Here is a 20,773-nt window from a genome sequence, read left to right as displayed (position 1 = left end):
AAACAACTTGGTGTTTTTCTTAATTGTGCTGTGCCTTACACAAGTAGTTTGAGTGGTGAAAAGAGCGATGTATATCAGTGGCTTCCCAGGCTCTTAACATTTCATAAAACAGTGTTTTATCGGTGGTAATTTCTGTAGAGGCCCAGTGCCTTGGAGTTTGTGTTCAGAGACCAGTGGTTTTCAATACTGCAAGGTTTATTTTCTTCTCACTAAAAGACTCTTCGGCTAGCTGGTTTTGTCATACCTGAAAGTTCATAAGTTTCTTGTGTGCTTTCCATTTTCATAGGGCCACATTAATTTTGGGAATAGAAATTCCAGTATGGAGACAATAAATACTAGTGTTTATTAAGTAAAAATTCATCCAGTCTCATTATGGTATTCAAAATTTCACTAAAGGCTGCATTTTTCTTAAGTTAACTTTTTCTGCTCTGATCTCTTACTTGGTGGTGGGTTTAGTATTGTTACAAGAAAATATAGACAGGGGTTTTTTGTTTCATTTGGAAATAAAAACTAAACTGAAATATGCAAAATTCTCTCACAGAAACTCTGACCTTTAAAAAAGTTAATCCCTCCTATCAGTTTTTTACACTTGTACTTTATTTTTAATTTTGTGTACTCTGTCCTGTAGGTCTGGTGTGATAGTTGGCTACTTTAATTACTACCTCTTGGAAAAGACGAGTGTTTGTAGAGTTTAAAGTATCATTTTCCTTTGGAGGCAACTGTGATGGGAAGAGGATGGAATTAGGCTGTTTCCTAATTAACAGTATAGGTGTGCACCCATAAAATCTGCAGTTCCTGTGACAGAGTTCCAGGTACAAAGGTGCAAAATACAGAGGATCTGAGAATCCTTTCCAAAAGCTCATCATTACTTGAACACAGAGTAAGCAGGTATGGAACCAGTGGAGTGTTCAAGGCAGATAAAGTCTAACAGCAGTTGCTGCTGTTTCTGTTCTTCTGGGTTCTTTCCTCAGATAGTCACAATATCCCACATCTCTGGGTTAGCAGTATTTTTCTAATTATATAGAATGTTGAAGACAAATGCCACTCTCTTAATGCCAAAATTTGTCACAGACAGGATTTCTTACAATAGACAAACCAACCAAGGAGAAGAAAGGTTAGCTGCTGCAGCATTCTTCTGGCTCTGTAAACAGCAGAGTGCCTCAACTCCCACTGGCTTTGCAAATGTTAAGGCTATTCAGCAGCTGTAAAATTTACTAAAAGTCTCAGACCTAAGCCTGGGAACCACTCAGGAGTGGCAGTGTGTTACAGGCTTTTTACCGGTGTGTGGCTTAAAAATGCTGGATTTGGACTTCAATCCACTCTCATCTTTATGAAGTGCCAGTCCCACAGGTATTCAACTGTTTGACTGGTCTAGTGTACCAACTTCACACAGCCAACCTAAAATCATCTTGGGCACTTCAAACTGTGTTCCCAGCCCCTGCTTTTCAATCTTTTTTAATGTACAATGATACATTAAGGCCCAGTTTTTCAAGCATGCTCTTTTCACTTTTTTAACTTGAGAAGACAATCCATTTTCTGACTAATAGTGTAAGATCCAGGTGTAGTGTTCCACTGTGCTGGTGTTCTCCAAAATCAATGTATTCTGGATGTAGAATTCTTCAACAGGAATATGACTCGAGCTTGCTCCTTGAGCTCAGAACAAAAAAGCAGTCCAGAGAATAAAGAATATTTTTCTAGGGAAACTGTAATGTCTACAGTTACTTAAAAGTAATCTTCAGAAGACATTTTATAGAGTTGAGAATCCACAGATTCCCAGAGAAGTTACGGAGGACCCTGACTTCTGGGACCTGTGAACTTAATTCTGTCTGTTCTTTCCTAGACATTTGATCTCTTTCCATGCTTCTGCCTTGCCCGTGGTAATTTTGTTTGGTATTTGGTGCTCTGCTGAAGAGTGAGCTGAGACCTTCCTGTGATGTGTCCCCTAAGTTTAGGTCTCTTTCCTAGTAAGAAATTGCCATAAACAACTGCAGTTGTTTCTTTATGTTTCTTTCCATACTAGGTGATGCAGATGTACCTCCCCTTCTGTGGGATTGCCATATCCAATGCCCAGCTGTTTGCAGCTTCAAGAAAGGAGTATGACAGAAGCAGGGTAAGTGCGAAGTGTATAGTGCACCAACGTCAAACTTTTGTCTTTTGTTCCTGCAGGTTCCAGCTATGCATATGTGTTAGCTAAGGAGACAGCTTTATTTCAAAATTTGTATCTTCAAAAGATCCCTGTCTTGGTTGAGGGAGCAAGCAGAGAGTGTGGGAGGGAAACACACTTGTAGTGGTGGCTGTTGTTTCCTGATGTCAGTTCCACGTTTTGTGGTGCTGAAACAAATGCATTTGTGGCACAGACGGTGCAGGAGAAAGTGTTACTTAGGCAGAGATTTAAGCTCTCATAAAATTCTACTAATCCCAAGCCTTTGCCATTCTGAATCTTTAATATTCAGTTAATGTGCAAATAATGTGGATATATCTTTATAAATTAAGCAAGCAAAAAAAGCCCTCTATATGAAGGGTTTTGACAGCATGCCTCCATAGAATACACACTCATGATTGCTGGTGCCATGCATGCATTGGGACAGGAGGCTCTGAAGTGAAAATAATGCAGAGCTCCCTTGTCATTCCCTTGTCATTCCCTTATTTTTTGAAGAAATAAAATGGTAATTTTGAGAGGATTTTTAATAGTGGTTGGCTCCTTTTTTTAACATCCTTTCTGCAATGACAGGAAATTATACTTCTGTTAGCTTGGATCACAGGTCCAGAACTTCAGCAGAAATACCTCTGGTAGTGTTGAACCTACTCTTCCTTCACAAGGAAGGGGTAACTACGGTAGTCTGGGTCTGTACATTGAGCTGTGACATTTTTATATTCATGACTTTGGTGCTTTCATGTATGAAAACTAACGCTTTTTACTATTATGAAAAATAACAATAGCCCTTTCTAATGACTTTCATATTTAAGGGTCATGAAGCATCTGAGCTTGTCTTCTGTCCAAGTCTGACAACAGAGTATTTTATTTGGGGGAGAGTTCTGGAGGAGACTTTAGGAAAAAAAAAAGATTATCTGCCAAAGTTTTTTTGGTGGTGTTTTGTTGGTTGGTTGGTTGGTTGGTTGGTTGGGATTTTTGGGGTTTTTTGTGGTTTTTTTGATGTTCAAATAAAATAATTGTTTGACTACAGAGACTTAAATTTTACTGCAGGTTTCTACACTGCAGAGAGCAATACAGACTTTTGAGGAGCCAGCATTTAATCTTCTGAGGGAGATAATCAGCAGAAAAGTGTTAGGGTCATTCCCATTCTTCATTAGAAAATGGTAAATTCTGGTAAAGTGAGTTAGAGATTCTTTGTTTCTTGTTGCTGCTTCAGCCAGTATTGATGTGGGTATTTTTCTTCCCAGTTTTGAACATGCAAATGGGTAATAAGAGAATAAAACGGAGTTGAAATGTCCTAGAAAATTCAATATATAAAGTCAAGCAACTCAATCCATACTGCCTTGCATTACAGCCATTGCTTCATTTTTGGAACAAAGTGAGTTTGAAAGATTTCTCGTTTGCTAAGAGTTGGATTGTGCCCAGTTGTGAGCTAGAGAATACTTCTTTCATTCTTCAGATACCTCCACTTCAATATTGTTGCCATAATCATTAAGAACTGTCTTTGAATGAAGATTTCAATGGATCGCTCATATAAAATCCATCCCAGAGACGATACCTCCTTTGCAATGCTCCGTGTATTTATTCTACAACCAATACAAGAGTTTTCTCTCCTTGTATACAGGCTTTACTGGAAGTAGTGAATGACCTCTTTGAGGAGCAGACTGACTTGGAGAAAATTGTCAAGAAAATTATGCATCGGGCGCAGACCCTACTGAAGTGTGAACGGTGCTCAGTATTACTTCTGGAAGATATTGAATCACCAGTAAGTATAGTTACATATGTAAGTACAGGACAGGAGGTATTTTTTCAGTGTGTTGTTCCTAAATGTAAGGTACATGTTGAAACTTTATCAGCACCCCTGTTGTCTCTACCCCAGCAGGTTTATTTTGTGACAGCAGTAAGTTTCTACATTGAGCACGGAAATCCAACTTTCAAAATTACTGAAGTCTTTTTGGTTTTTTGCAAGTATGGGTCTACTTGACCCATGAATAATTATTTCATCGCAGAGCTCTGTTGAACAGATGGATGTAAACTGTATGAAAGTATTTGACAGTTTTGACAGGGGCTTTCACTGGGACTTTGCGGTACTGATATTCATAGGGTATGAGAGCCTTTTAAAAATGTTTAAAGTTTTTATGAGTGTTGTTATTAGTGATAAATAAGGTGGCTGCCTTTATATTGGTAGCTCCCTCCAGTGTTTTCAGGCTATTCAATAAAAGCTACCCTCCATTCTTCTGATTTGAGAACTAGTTGAAGAATAAAAGTGTTTGTAATATCTTTTTCTTCTACCCAATTATTATTTTTGTATTCACTGATTCTGCAGTTAATTATTTGTTGCTGGGCTGTGACAAGACACAGAATCGTGTATTTGTTTGTATGGTAGAAAAAAAAATCCCCATCCTTTTCCTTAGAGGAAAGATATGATTCACATTTCATTTCAGTTAATAAAAATTAAGAACCTTCAGTGGAGTATGTCCTAAATTATACCAGCTTTCCTAAAAGCAAGATCAAGGTTATGTTATGTTATGTTATGTTATGTTATGTTATGTTATGTTATTATGTTCTCTACTATAGAATTTTAATGTTTCCAGTTAATTTTCTCTATCTAGATTCCCCTAGCCATTCCCCCTCCCCAATTTTATAATTACAAGACAAGGTTCTACTACATTCTTATGAAATGTCACTGTGTTTGTAAGTATAACATGATTTTTATTTTTGACAGTAATGCCCATTGTGTTAAGAAGTTGTGGGTGGCAGTTCATTTTTCTGTTCTTGGTACTATTTCTGCCTTTGAGCTTGGAGGGGCTTTTCCCAAACCACAAGTGATGAGCTTTTATTCCTCTAGATAAAATCATGAAATACGGACAAAAAGTTTAACTTTTTCTAAATGGTAATAAATCGTAGGTTAATTTGGAGTAGGAGAGTAGCATCTTGCCACCCGCTTGGTAATTTTTACAAGTGGCAAAACAGTTATTTTCCTGATCTTCTCCTGTTTTGGAGGGTTAACATATAAATCAAAATAGATCTCCTTAGAGTAACTCAATGTCTAACCATATCTAAAATATTGTCATTTGTACATTGTGCAGGAGGCTTTTACAATTCACAACCAAAGTGAAGATGGGGACACATCCAAAAACATGGCCTCTGTTCTGTGTCACTTTTAGACACTCCTAAGATGTTTCACTTATGTGTTCTGACAGATATGTTCAAGAGTGACTGGTTGCAGTTAGTAATGCAAAGTGGACTTTCTGGTTTTTTTCCTATATTAAGAAAGTGGAGTTTGAGTAAAGCTCGATAATTCATGTCCCAAAAGCCTTTAAAGGGAAGTGTATATGCTTGTAGAAAATAGTTTTGTGAGGTATCTAAAGATATCATTTGATTTGATATTAATTTTTAGGGAACTGTGCAAAGCGTGTATTTTAAACATGAATTCTTCACTGAGAGAATAAAGATTTGTATTTTTATCTTAAGACTACTGGATAAAAATACAGTTGAAATAGAGGAACCTTACATTGCTATTTTCTTAGATATCTTTTCATCTTAATAACAATCTTAAGTTACTTCTTTTGTGACAGGTGGTGAAATTTACAAGATCCTTTGAATTGTTATCTCCAAAATGCAGTGCTGATACTGACAACAGGTTAGTGCCCATATCTTCCATGGTTATGGATAACTTCATTTTTCACAGAGTTTTAAAGCTGGCTTGGTCGAGACTTTATTTTCTTATGGAACTTTGTGTAGATTTGATTGAAGAGTGTGAGCCCACATTTTTTACTCAGACAAGACTCCTGCTGGCTTCAAATGGAGATTTTCTTGAATAAATATACCTGCCTATATTTTTTTACATATGTTTGTGTGCACATATGTGCAGTAGAATTGTATCAGTGTCTCAGGTAAGAAACCAGGGGAAAATGAACTTTTTGTGTTTGAACTAATTGATAACATGAAGATGTGGTTTTGCATGGTTAATATTGAAGTAAAAATTACAAAATTATTTTAGATTGGTGATTTCTTAAAAAATTCCTCTGTACAGTTGTGTTGAAAGGTTTCCAGTAAAATTTTATTTCTGCTCTTGTCAAATTGGAAAGCCTAGAAACTGCAGAGCATATGTATTTCCTAGAAACTGTGCTCCTGTGACTAAATCTTGTTTGGAAGCCCAGTCAAAATGGAAGTATATGTTTTGCTTAGTGGGATCTGTAAACACTATAAAGGGCCAATTTTAAATAGTAAAAGAAAGCTTTTTGTTCATGTGGGGTTTTTATGTCAATCGCTGAAAGGTTACACCACTGGTAGCAGTTCACATAAAATGTCCTATATACCAAATGAGGGGATGAGGAATCAAGGCTATTGTGAGAATATTTCTTCCATCTTTCAGGGCTCAGTGTTTATCACACAGGTTTTATGCAGATTAATTCATACAGATTCTGAAGGAGAATTTTCCATATCATACGGCTGTCATGGTGATAAACCATTTCATGGGTTGATTTCGCAGCATTAGAAAAACGGGTAGTGTTAGAAAATTTCTAAGATGTGCAAGCTGACAGCAGAGTCCAGGGCCACACAGAAATATGGGTAGAAGCTATCTCCATTCCATGTCTTGGTACAGGAATGGTGAAGCGGATGGAAAACAAGCAATAAAATATAGGAAGATTTAAATATGAATAAATAATCTGTTGATTTCTCTGGGAATCACAAGGTACTGCTTTTGACAAAGAGTTTCAGAGTAGCAGTTGGTCTTTCCTAGGGGGTGAAAATATATTTCTTTTATTCAGGGACAGGAGTATGAATCAAGGAATGCGGTTGTTATTCTTGTTTTTCTCAAACTTGATCTGTAGCCAGATTAGTCAAAACAATGTAGAGTGGTGTCAAGATAACCAAGCTGGCTCATTTCTTGTTACCATAGTTATATTAGCATGTTGCTACAAAGCAGTTTGTAGTATCCTGCTCTGCATGTAGTCAAGTCAAGATTATTTTAACTTTAGTCCAAGATATGGAAAAACACAGGCAACCCGGTAGCTAGTCTTCATAAGATTCATGAAGGTATATTTCTATGCATTTTAACCTAAAAATGTATTGCTTTTTCTTTGATGATTTTTCCTGTGGAGAGTGAAGTTGCTTTTCCAAAGACCAAGGTTAGACTGGCAGATATGATGTCACATTTGGATCTCGCACAGGCACAGCTTGAGTTATTGGCACTATTGTGGAAAAATAAAGGTTATTTAGGAAACAGAACAATGCCGCGAGCCCTTGACATTTGAGCATTTTTCTAGTGAGTCTTGCCCTTTTCATTCTACATTCTGCAGCTGTAACTGATGTAGAGTCATGAGATTTTCATGTGGGAAAAAAATGGCAAGATGAGTTTCTTCGTCATTATAGTAGTTAAGAAAAATATTATTTCTTTGAAATTTTAGTTGAAATCCAATGAAATTTTAGGCTGAGAACAGTTCTTATTATAAGTTTTATCTGAATGAGAAAGAAGGTACTTAGACAATATTTCATTCCCTAATATACTTTCTCACACAGAAGTTGGCTTTTCTTTAGCCCTCCTTAGATCTGCATGATAGCAGCTCACTTGATAAATCCCTAAATATCATAGTAAATACTCATATCTATTTTATTTACTGTTTTTTGTAAAGAAATACCTTGCAAGGCCACTCTTGTGTTTATCTGTTCAGTTTGCAATTTTTCATCACACACCATGATGGAGTTTGTCTGTTATCCATTTGTGTATTATCTATATTGGCACATTGATGCTCTTGTTTTTCCCAGCGTTTTTTTTCTTGAAGTAAAAGTTTGCCAAAACCCCTAAATTTTCTCTCCCTTTGCAAAAAATACCACGTAAATCTTAGAATCCTTGAGGGCTGAGTTCTGATATGATCTAGATGAAGATGAGCCTGATGGAACGTGCTGCGGACTGCGCCTTTCCTGCCCAGAAGCAGCGGTTTCGGCAGATGAGGTTACATTTTAGCAGGTAGCTGAGGTGATAGTTCTGGGTACCGTGTACCAGTGGTACTGGACAGGTCTCCTGCCTGGGCCAGAGTATGAGTTGTGTGGGCAAAAATATCTGTGCTCCTTCCCACCTGGGCTGGTACAGATGTTTTACTGTCCCTGGGATGATGTGCCTGTCTTCTGGAGTATGGTGCAGAGCGCTTGTTAGGAATGGAGAGAACATAATAGAACCCACTTTTGAAATTTCTTCATGAATTTCATCTTGTTTCCTTTACTTGAATTCATTCGCTGCTAAAAGTGCTTGACACACATAATGCAGTCCTGATTTATGTGTCTTATATGATAATGATAATACCATTCAGATAAGTTATGAAGTGGTAACTATGCGTCTGAAATTAGGTCCTTACCCTTAAAGGTTTTTTTGCTTCCAAAGTATCTGAAATAAATTAAATTATGAATTAAAATTTAAATTATAAGTGTGGTTTTTTATGTAGCACAAAACCCGCTATATTTATATAAAGGTCTCTGTCAAAGTATACACATAACATTTATTAGTCTCAAAATTCTTATCCCAAATGAAAGTTGATTCCTTTAGATTTATGTAAATCAATATTATTTTTATTTATAGTCTTTTAAGCATATGAAATTTTCTTTTATATGAGTGATGTAGTTGAATTAGTCTCCAGAAAATCAATGTAGTCAACAAAAATCAATCCTTTCATTTCTATTGAGTCTTTCAAGGATTTTACAGTACAGCCTGCTTTCACTTCAAAGCCTCAAGCTATTGTAGTCTTCTCCTTAGCTTCTTAATAACTTTTTTCTAAGTAATGTTTCTCAGGCGTTAAAATTTTATCAGTTTTCTTCTCAAAACTAAGATATCAGATTTTCAAGTACTTTTTCACACGTGAGTAGCCAGACATTGCCAATGTCAGGAATCTGCCTGGAATAAGTCAAAGAGAGCTTTCCTGCTGATTAGGTGAAGTATGAGGTGAGCACTTTAAGGTCTGTGTAGACACTGAGTTTTCTGGAGAAGCCGCGGTGGTGTGGTGAGTTGAGGCCATAATTCTAGTGTCTTATGCTCATTTAGTGACAGCTCTCTACCCCGCCAATAACTGTGGCAGAAACTCAACCAGATAAAAAGAAAAGGAAACCTTCATGTCTAGTGGGACTGCTTGGATCCACCTGCTGTAATATGCTGCAGAAATGATTTAAGATTTATTTAATGATCCCTTCTTCAGCCATTCTGATCTGGCATTTCAGATGCCAAAATTAAAATAAAAAGTCACGTTTTATTTTAATTATTATTAAATAATTGAATTATTATTAAATTATTGAAAATAGAAATTGAAAGTATCACAGATTATTAGATTAATTTTAAAAATCTTAAAATTATATATTTTCAGGTAACTGCAGAAAATATTATTTAGAACTGGTTGCTTTTTATGAGCAGTCTTGTGTCCTACAGAAACTTAGAACACAATCCACTGTTGATTCATAGATAAAATTTATCAAATATTTTATTTACTTGCAACACCAATGCTGTTTTCAATAGAAAGAGTTATGTAAAGGAGAGAATTTTTGAGGTACCATTTCAATCATACCAAATTATCACTCTATAGTTAATTTTTGGTAACCAATAATAATCATGAATGGTTCTGCTGTTCCTATTAGTGTGCACATAAGACATGCTGGACTTGCAATTAAGGTTGACAGTATTCTTTTCTTCCCTTGCCCTGCATTTTGATAGTTTCAAAGACAGCGTGGAAAAATCATCGTCTTATTCTGACTGGTTAATAAATAACAGCATTGCTGAACTCGTCGCTTCCACAGGTCTCCCAGTGAACATCAGTGATGCCTATCAGGATCCTCGCTTTGATGCTGAGGTAAGAGATTGTTGATACGGCTTTATACAGTAAACAGATCACTTAATTAGTGTATGACTTTAAGCAGTTACTTTGTCCATGATTCTTTTTTTTTTTTTTCCTATTTATAAGTGATAACTTCCACTACCAATTGCCTTGATATTTATGCAAACTTATTTTTATTGCTGAAAATTTGTTGGTGTTGAGTGTTAGCAGCCACCAGCGCTGTTAGCTGTTGGGGTGACTGGGGCTGTACACAGACAGAGTGTAAACAGAGCTGGTATCCAGACAGACAAATGTTGTTTGTGATCTAACTTAGCCAACCAACAGTTTAATTTGCTCAAATACACACTGGATTGGATACTTCCTCAAGATACAAATCACTCCCAATAAAAGTTGTTTGTGTATCTTAAGGTATTAATTCCCTGTTGAAAGGTGTAGCTACAGATAAAAATAACATTTAAATAAATGTTAGAGGTATGTGGAAGGACAAAATCTTCACTGAATTCTAATCCAGCATTACTATGGAGGACCTGGCCAGCGGTTGTACAGCACATTAATCACAGCCTTGGTCAGAAAGCTCCCTAAAATATATTACTACAGTGAGCGTCCTTGGAAGGGTTTCATGTTGAGATTGCTTGTTTCCAATTTTATTCCACATGTCATTGAAGGGATTATCTCTCAAACCAGCAGAAGTTTTTGAACCAAGAAAAAATAAAAGAGGTCTGCTGTAAAAGTATAAAAGAAAACTGAATTGATGTTAATCTGTTCTGAATTGCCAGAGCTACAATTAATGCCTGGAGTTTTTAGATATGCTAACTTAGAGCAGGCCAGTCCTTGATGTTTGCAATTGTACTTGTATTATATCCTGTCCTGAATAATTCAACTATCTCTTATTTGTTTCACAGTTAGTCCTTTCCAAGTTGGAGGCACGACCCAATATATATAAAGAAAATTATAAAAAGGGCAATGATCATTTTCTTTTGATGGGTTCCTATGAAAATTTAATTATTAAATTCAGTTTTTCTACTGAATTATTTCTACAGTCAAGAGTAGTAAGTGGAACGTAGTATCCCTTATTACTTAGAATTAAACATGCATTTGTCATTATGAACAGAAATTCTGTTCTCTCCTTCTGTTGAAAATAATTTCTTATTTTTTTCTCAGAACACTGCTTCTCATTTGTAAATGTTGATGATCAATTTTCAACTCATTCATCAAGTATTTAATGCAAAAGTATTTTGCAGTTCATTTTAAGACATAAGTTTGAATCAATTATATACCCCATTCCCCTGGATTTTAGGTGGCACTCCACACTGGTTTCAGTGATAAGTTCTAAGAATAAATAGGCAGTAATCTAATTAAAACCTGAGTTATATCTTTTGCTAGCTAGGAGATCACAGTGATCCTGCTTCCCATATATTAATTATTGCTGGTCTTTTTGTTTTCTTCTATTAAAGATTGCTTGTAGCAGTGGCAGTTTTAGTAAGAGAACATCTCCTCATCTTCTGTGAGTGGACGCATTCCACTCTCTAATCTCATTTGAAAAACTTTTCTGTTCATTAGGTTTCGCAGCAGCGATGCTAAAGTATAAAACCTATTAATTGTAGAAAAGAAAGAATCAGTGACACTTAAATTGTGAAGCTGTATACTGTATTAGATAGAAAATAATAAATAAGGCAGAGAATTGTCATTGGAACAAAAGGACCAATTATCTCAAATCTAGGGTTTGGCTCAATCTTTACGTTTCTTACTGACTTGCATTTCTACACAACTCCCTACTACTCTCACCTTTCTTCTGGAAAAGTGTATTTCCCATAAGCCTTCTTTTATATCTGCCTTGCTAAGTTCAATTTCAGTTTGACAATTGGGAAGGGCATTTCTAAGGCAAACTTGTTCAGTGAAAGTTATTGCTATTAATCCACTAGTGTAAGTAATCCAGGATTTGTCTGGACATTGCCCCAAGTATAGTTTGTCTTTAGTGCCAAATCAGAGTCAAGGAGTGTAAGCTTAATGTGTCGAAGATGCCATTGTTTGTATTTTCTTTGGCAACTTTTAGAATAATCTTTATGACTTTTGGTTACTGGGGATGAAGTTTCAGCAGAATTTTTTCTGAGAGCTGATTCATATGAAATGACATTTATAATGTAAACTTACTCCTTGACATTTCTATTACTATGATTTAAAAGGCTGAAAACAGCACCACTAATGGAAGCTCTCATTTCTACATTTTAGGCTGACCAAATTTCTGGCTTTCACATAAGATCTGTTCTGTGTGTTCCTATATGGAACAGCACCCACCAAATAATTGGTAAGACTTCCCTTATAGCTGCGTAATGTTTGTGCTAATGTTAATTTAGTTCCATCTTTTTAATTCTGTGTTACTTTTCCTTCTTTTTCCCAGCTGAATATCGTTAGGAAGTTACAGTACCTAGGATGCATGCTAAGTATCCAAGAAGAGATGTTTTGACTTGGATACTGTACGGACTTTTTCAGCCTTCCAGTTGTGTCATTGTTAAGTTATATATTGTACCGAACTTTAGTGAGGTGAAAACAGAAATTCTAACCAAATTAGTGAAAAATGTTTTATATGCATTAATGTTTTCCTTGGGTCACCCTCTTCAGCACATGGGCAACTGTTTCTGCAGACAAGCTAAGTGCCTGTTTCCCTCTACTGATAAACTCTGGACACAGGGAAGATTTGCTGGAGGGGCTGTGGCAGTGGTTGGAGTTGCCTGTTGCAGTGGTGGTTGCTGGATCAGGATGTGACAGAGTTTTAGGGAATCTTTGATAGGATGCTTCACAGCTCTGCTACACCAGCAGCTGGCCCTGCGTTAGTACGTGCTTCTGGCACAAAAAGGAGTGCTTGTAAATAACAGTGCCAGATTCCTCTGCTAACTTTCCTCAGACAAACTGACGTCAAAGCAATAGCAATTTATACCGTCAGGGCAAGAGCCAGATCCCTGCGCACTGTGGCTGTCAGGAAGAGCTGAGATCAGCAGTGCATTGCTGGAGGCACTTGCTGTCGTGCAGGATCTTTGAGCTCCTGTAGCAGAGATGATGTGGGAGCTGAGTCTTTTAAAAACATGTCTTGTTGTTTGTTGTGAACTGTACATTATCTTCAAGAACGAGAAATAATCTGGACTTTTGGCAGCTGATTACTCCTACAGTATTTTTCTAATGGCTTATTGTAGCTAAATTAAATAGAAAGGTTTTTTGTAGTAGAAAACAGCATTTCATCATCAGAAATCATCGGAAAATGCAATTTTTCATTGGCTCAGTAAATTACTGAGCCAGTCACGAGTGAAAAAGGGTTTATATACCCAGGTGATGCTAAACTAAGATTTTAGGAATGAAGGTACCGATTCAGTAAATTGTATTTGTAAGTCCAAATTTTTGGACAGCTTACGTGATTGCTGCTAGCAAAGTGATCAAGTTCTTTCTCAAACAGATCTTTAACCTTTTGTGGAAAGCACTGTGAGTAACTTTTAGATTCCCTTAGAGTATTATGCTTAGAGAGTAAAGAATAACAGCTGAAAGTACTGGTATCAAAACAAATTATTGCAACATCTGTGTCTGCTTAATTATTTTCAGAATAAATATTTGCATTTTGCTTTTTAGCTTGAAATATGTGGTTTACATTGTACCAATGAATAAAACATTCTGCACTGTGCATTAATGTATGAAGATTATAATTCATGTTAACTCTCTCTAAAGGGGTAGCTCAAGTATTGAACAGGCTTGATGGGAAATCCTTTGATGATGCTGACCAGCGACTGTTTGAAGTAAGAGGCATTCAGTTCAGCGTTAACATATTTTTCAGTAGATTTGGTATTTCTCAGTAATCTGTTTCAGTCCACTCCAGGGATGGGGGGGGAATATCTTGTCTACATTTGTGGTTTGACATTAATTCTGAGAAATTCTCCCTTAGAAGGTGGCAACCTAATTAAAACAAGTTTCTGGCATCTAATCTCTTATCTGGGGGCCAGTGACTCACCTGCATTCTTAAAATAACCTGTTTAAACATGATTATTCCTAATATTTCCATGCAATTTCTTTTAATGATTAAGACAGTATTCATCTTTGTGCCTGTATTATAACTGATTCATAACTGACTCTCTTTTTTCTCTTTTTAAATTTTAGGCTTTTGTTATTTTCTGTGGCCTGGGTATCAACAACACAATTATGTATGACCAAGTGAAGAAATCCTGGGCAAAACAGTCTGTGGCTCTTGACGTATGTGTACAGCTTCGTGAAACCTTTTCTTGCTCCTAACTGCCACATGTAAAAGAGCCAACTATATTTTAAAAAACTTCTCTAGTAGATTCAACAATACAGCACTGTTGTCAATTATATATATGGAGATTCTAAACATTATCATATTGAAAATAATCAATAATTATTGATTGTGAGAAATGGTGAGAAAAATGCCTGAAGTTTTGAGGATAGCTTTACAAATTTACATTATTCCTACAACGATAATTAAGAGCAGTTTGAATGAAATTTCAGCTCTTTTGCAAGCATTATGCAAGACTGATTAATCTTAAAACATCGCTCTGAGGAAAGGGTAACATCACTAAGATATTGGTATTGTTTTAAATTTCACATATGATAAGAGAAGAAAATTATCTCATTATCCCTGATGTGTGCACCTTTTACCTGTGTAACTCCTTTGAATTTCTGCAGTACCATTTACATAAAAACCACAAAAATAACACTGGCCTGAATGAGATATGAAATTCTTTCTATTAAAAGAAAAAATCAAACCCAACTGAATTACTGTAAAGAGGATTTTTTTTCTTTGCTTTAGGGTGTGAGATATTAATCTGCATAGCGGGGTTGTATCCTGTGATGCACACAGGCCTGTTAAGGCTTTCCAAAGTCAGTAAGGCTGTTGGTGTTAGAAATTCTAAGCAGAAGCGGGTTTTTTTATTATTTGTATATATCTACCCATGTAGGAGGAAAAGTTAAAAGCTTACCTGTTCAGGCCTCCTGCAGGATCCCTTATGCTTTACGTGTCACAGCCATAAGTTAGTGTAAGTCCTCATATGTCCCAGATATTTGTGCAACATGACGCCTTAGAATGAATGCTCCTCCTGGCAAGAAAAACAAGCAGTGGTAGATGTCACACACGGATGCATAGGGATGAAACTTCACACAGAAGTTTGTTACTTGCTACTGAAATAAAAGACAATTGAATTTTTTTGGTTTAAAATACAACTTCTTTCTTTTGATCTAAAAAAGACTAATAACCATATAGCTTACATGTAGAGTGTAGGTTTGATAAATAGCCATTATTCTTCAATGAAGAGTAATTCTTTCTATAAATGGCCAACAGCTCTTGATAATATTTGCATAAAGTGATGGAAGATGCAGGAGAAAACTACTGAACACTGGTACCAGATGAAGGACTGTGGATTTTCAGTAATAGGATACTTCACTAGTAATTTTGTATTTAGCTATAATGGCAAGGAATGGCACTTGAAAATCACATTGATATCAGATGTAAAATAAATTAACTTGTTATATATAATAATAAGATTCTTATCCATATATTCTGATACAGATTTTCATACAGTATTCTGATAAGATTGACTAATAAATAAAAGAGCAAAACATAAATAAATGATCAGGAAATGTTGTCATGATTCAAAGGCAGGCTAAATACTTTTTTTTTATACTAAGGACACAAAATTTGCAAATTATTTAAAGATTAGAATAATAAATATTAAGGAAGACTAAAAATGTCTAGGGGGATATAATGAATACAGATCAAGGAGAAGCTTAATGAGAATTTTGGTATTAATTGCAATCTGTCATAGCAGAAGATGTAATTTGACTAATCTTATCAATTTCTGAGAGAAGTAGCAGTATGGTTGGACAGAGAAATAGATACTATTTGAGAAAGGACTTGACGTATAATGTACAAAGTAAAATGGGGTACAGAACAAATGAGTTTATGGTTTTTATTTATTCTTTTATAGTGCAGGAATGAATTACTGTTATAGTAAAAGGTGGCATCTCTAAAACTGATAAGAGCAAATAGATCTTAGGGCTTACTGCCACAAGGTATTGCAACTTAAAGCCCTGTGAGACACAGTTTAGGTGTTTGTATGAATAACAGAGGCATTCATAGAATGAAAATTATTTCCAAGTGAGAAGCCAGTATCGAAGCTTTAGGCCATCAGCAGGTCAGGTGTTGCAGAGCAGGGAGAAGGACCTGTCCTTGCTGGGAGTGCTCTGGCTCTGGGAGCTCCCCCGTGGACCAGCAGCTCGCCCCATGCACAGCCAGACCATGGAGGGTCCAGAACACAGGATGGCTCTCGCACATTCTGCAGAGCTTGTCCAGTGTTAGTATCAACCCACAAGGACAGAATGTGCTACATATAAATAGATGCATACTAGGAGGTAATAAGAGCAGGTGTGCAGAGTTTCTTACATTTTATTTGATGCTGCCATCTCTAGAATGGTATTGAAGAGAATGTCAGACACAGCACAGAAGTGCTGATATTTGGATGCAGTGATGTGCCACTAGTATAGGCATTAAAGCTTTTCAGTATAGCAAAAGTCTGTAAATCTACTGTTATTTTTACATTAAATTCTTTCTTTCTTGATTGTAGAACTTCAGGAGAACAATGCAGGAATCCTCATAATATTAAATTACTTACTGTTCGTTATTTCCTATCAAATTCCCTGCAGTATAACTGCCAAATGTATGCCTGATAACCTGTAATTATCTATTACATGCTGTCAATCAGAACTGAATTATCACACAAATGCTAATTAAACTTGCTTTAAACATAATTGATTAGACTGCAGTACAGAGCCCTGATACTGCTACTTTTCAGTGCGCAAAAATGTTTTTTATCTTTTGTTCTGGGGCAGGTGCTGTCTTATCATGCAACATGTTCGAAGGCAGAAGTTGATAAATTCAAGGTAAGATTTAAGATTTTAATATACTTATTTCTGAAACTATAACAGTAAATTAATATTTGTCTAGTTTATCCGAGAGAAGTTTATATCATAAGCAGAAAACCTTAGTAAAAAATTATTTACAATGTATAAGGCTGTTAAGCAGGGAAGATGGAAAGTTTCTTTCAGAGGATAAAGAGCAGTGAATCCATTGTCCCAGCACCAGCTACTGGAACGACATGTCAGTGTGGTTTTGGTGGCCTCCTCAGCAGGAACCATCTCATGGAAATCATACCACGTAGGAGATGAGAGAGGGACTAGAGAAAAAGAAAGGAACTGAAGACTTTACATCTTATAGCATGGAAGCTGCCTTGTGTTTACTAAAAAAGTGGAGCATTCACTATCCCAATTGTGCTTAGGCTCAGAAGGCTGGACAGGGGATGTTCTAACTCCTATAAGTGCCCTTGGCAGAATGTGAAGGTGATGTGTTCTGAGTGTAGCATTGCTAGGGACCAATAATTACATGTTCTCACTGAATCCTGCCTTGCCATGGGCTAGAAAGTGGGAGGAACAGTGACCTTCATCTTCCATCAGCACTCCAGAGCTGCTTTTGCAATAGACTGTCTTTTTCTGCTTGGGGAGGCACTTGGGAAATTTGGTGATGCTTCCCCTGGCTGTGAGGAAGCAGTGCTGGTAGAGGGCTCCTCAAATCTGTTTGTCTCTCATGGTGGGAATCACTGTTGGTCTCCTGGACACAAAGTGCATCAGAGACTGTAGTGAGGTCTGGGAAGGAGATCTGGACAGGTGTGACCTCATATTGCTGGCATTCCCTGCTCTGTAGTCCTGACATCTCTCTGGCTGAAAACTAGCTGTTGGGTGGTCATTTTGACACTTGGCTGTTAGGCTGCAACCTACTTTGTGCATCACAGGGATGGCAGTGGTGAAAGGGGGAAACACATGCCTGGCATAGAGCTGATACTGGGCTAGGAGGGCAGCTCTTGCTAGTTAATTCATTTGTAGATTGTTGCCCAGATGATGGTTGTGCCTGGTATCTGTATTGATACCTGGTGATAAGGGTGTAATAGTCTCCCTCCACTCTAGTTACTGTGTGATTACCCACACTTATGTATGCTGAAGATGAGATTACTGAAGTATTGCTGGAATCAGCATGCTTGAAGATCATCCAGCGCTGCAGGAAATACTTTTGTGTGCACACTAAGTTGTATTCAGTGTTTGGCAAAAAGAACTGAACACTGTTGAGAAAGAGGAAAGAAAGGCATAAAGCACCATCAATTTTCTGGTTTGTTTTTGTATTTCCATTTACCTTAGAATAAGCACCTGTAATATAGTTTCTATGACTCTCAGGATTCCCCCAGTATCTTTCTATGCACCTGTGGTCCATAGTTGATCACCGTCAGCCACTGAAAGACAACTCTCCTTTATAGTCTCTGTAGTTGAAATAACAACCTGCTGTGTAACTCTTTGGACTTAGATGCTCATGTGATGGGAAGTTATTCTACTTGTTTTCCCAGGTGACTTCATTAATAGGTAGACCAGTCTCCAAGAAAGAAATGTCTTTTCGTTATCTGTTTAGCTTGAAGGCATGTGACTCTCCATTTAATGGCTAATAATAATGTAAAAGGAAATAAAAAGCATTTATTCATTAATAACGCCAAAAGATACAATTCTTATAAAGAACATAGGTGTGAAAATAAGGAACATTAACCAAGGTATGCTTAAAGTAAGTTAGGCTATTTCTTCAGAAAAATTGTCCCTTTTCCATATCTATATTCAGTTGCCTCACTTTCAGTTCCTGACAAAATGACTCTCAAGTAGTCTTTGTTAATGCTTTTACACCACAGAATGTAAACAGAACAAAAGAACAAAATCCCAGAGACAACCAGCATGACTTGTGGGCCTGTGACACAGAGCTCATCCCAGAGAGGGCCATCCATCTGTGGGATGAAATTGCTCCCATCTCCCTGCTTACAGCCAGCCTCCCTGCTGAGGTCTCCCGAGGCATCCTACCCTGAAATCATTGCTCTTTTCCCTCTTCATTATGTCGTTATATTTTGTATAAGCCCTTTGTTATATTAGGGTCATCTTCTAGGCTTGGCTGGCTAATAAACCATCCCTCCCTCTGGGGGTGTTTGGGGCTAAAAGTGTCCCCTCTCTCCGTGGTGATTTATTGGCAGATGCCAGAGCAAACGCCTGTAAGGATTTGCCCGATGTCCTGGTTCAGTCAGGGCAGAGACACACACGACAGAAACATCTGAATGAGAGCGATCACTATTGGCTCCTGACTGACACAATGCCCAGCAGTAATTAATGACTTTGGAGTGACAATACATTCAAGTTGACGACTTCCCAACATAGTATCCCAGACATACTATAAGTGGACCCCAGGATCTTGGAAATAATTACACACTCTTTTAGTACAGGTTTTTTCTCTCCCTCTTTGTAATCTCATTTTTTATAGTCTTCATAAAATGTTTTTCCATTAATTTTTATTTGCTTTGGAACTCAAGAATATTCTGATAAAAAGTGAAAAATTGCAAGTGTACTTGAAGTTTATTTTTCCTTTGGTTTTTACCAGTGAATTATTTTATTTCATTATAAAAAGCCTAGCAAGAGTAGTTAAAGTTGACTTTTTTACTCAAAATTTCATCAGTAATTTCTTACTGTTAGCAGTGAATTCACAAACATACAAATTCAAAAATACACCTGGTCACTTTTTAAGAATTAAACATAGTCACTGTGACCAGGTTCTGTAAAATAACATTTATTTCTATTGCTTATAATCCCATCTCAGAATTAATGAAGAAAACCCCACCATAAAAAGAAACCCTAAAGATATTAAACCTTTCTCCAGATGTTTATCTGGGAAAAAGTGAAAAGCACTATTGCTGGTAGATCTAGAGAAATACAGAGCTAAGTTCACAATATGGAACAATAAAACATGAGGGCATGAAAATGGACCATGTCATACAATTGGCTACTAAATGTTTTTAGATTTTTTTTCAGGTTTTGATTATGATGGCTTCAAAAATATTTAAAATAAATATACTGTTAAATTCTTACAAACTGCATAATTTTTTTTTAGGTTCTCTGATATGTGCTGCATTCCTGTGATAGGTAGATTTCTGATACCATTCCTCCAGATACAGAAAGAAAACCTAAACTTTATTTTTCATAGGCATTTGCAAGTAAAACAAACAAAAAAATCACCTTGAGTGCAAATTTCCCTTAGAATGATTTATCACGGTGCTTCTCCTCCCTTGTGTCTACATAACTATGCTAAATTCAAACTGAATTTTGGCAGGATAAGCTAAAGTAATGCACCATTGAATCATATCAATCTTAATTTTATTTTCAAGAAGTCAGAAATAGCTATGAATTTAAAAACTCAGTTCTCCCTTGTATTTTAGACTTAAAAGACTATTCATTTCTGCTGTGCACTGGTGCTAGTGCTATAAAAATTTGTGTCATTGGAATAGATAAGACTCTTGAAGTCTGATCAGTCTGAGATTGAAGATATCCTATAGCATTGTCCTGCAGTGCCAGGTTTGTTCTTACTCAAATCCGGGTTTTGCAAGCCTAAATATAGTTATGTGTTAGACAAATATAGATACATGAGTGAAGAACACAGACTGGTGTCCAGGACAGGATATTTATAGCAAGAGTTACTGATTTATGAGACAATAATGAACAAGTCCTGTGACTTAGCAAGCAGCCCCACAAACACACATCACCTTTAAATTTAGCCAGTGTAGTTTCCAAAGAGAATATGTAAGCGCTGTCCTATTATGGGAAATGTACAAGAAGCTATTTTTAAGAAGCAAGCCTAATTGCGCAGCTGTCAATGGCATAAGCAAGATCAATATTTAATGAC

General features: G+C 36.6%; 1 protein-coding gene across 2 annotated transcripts in view; it reads left to right on the top strand.

Annotated features, from left to right (window-relative positions):
- PDE11A (phosphodiesterase 11A) overlaps positions 1 to 20,773 on the top strand; it is a 109,808-nt gene that overhangs the window by 40,473 nt on the left and 48,562 nt on the right. For both annotated transcript variants that reach the window (XM_058421327.1, XM_058421328.1), the window contains 8 exons: positions 2,021 to 2,110; positions 3,780 to 3,920; positions 5,734 to 5,798; positions 9,855 to 9,990; positions 12,205 to 12,280; positions 13,687 to 13,754; positions 14,113 to 14,205; positions 16,855 to 16,905. In XM_058421327.1, the coding sequence (XP_058277310.1) occupies positions 2,021 to 2,110; positions 3,780 to 3,920; positions 5,734 to 5,798; positions 9,855 to 9,990; positions 12,205 to 12,280; positions 13,687 to 13,754; positions 14,113 to 14,205; positions 16,855 to 16,905 (720 nt within the window). The remainder of the gene's footprint in view (positions 1 to 2,020; positions 2,111 to 3,779; positions 3,921 to 5,733; positions 5,799 to 9,854; positions 9,991 to 12,204; positions 12,281 to 13,686; positions 13,755 to 14,112; positions 14,206 to 16,854; positions 16,906 to 20,773) is intronic.

Source organism: Hirundo rustica, chromosome 7, assembly GCF_015227805.2.
Source record: "Hirundo rustica isolate bHirRus1 chromosome 7, bHirRus1.pri.v3, whole genome shotgun sequence".
In the NCBI taxonomy this organism is placed as follows: domain Eukaryota; kingdom Metazoa; phylum Chordata; class Aves; order Passeriformes; family Hirundinidae; genus Hirundo; species Hirundo rustica.
Note: the sequence above shows the minus strand (reverse complement) of the source record. Positions and strands in the feature narration are given on the sequence as shown.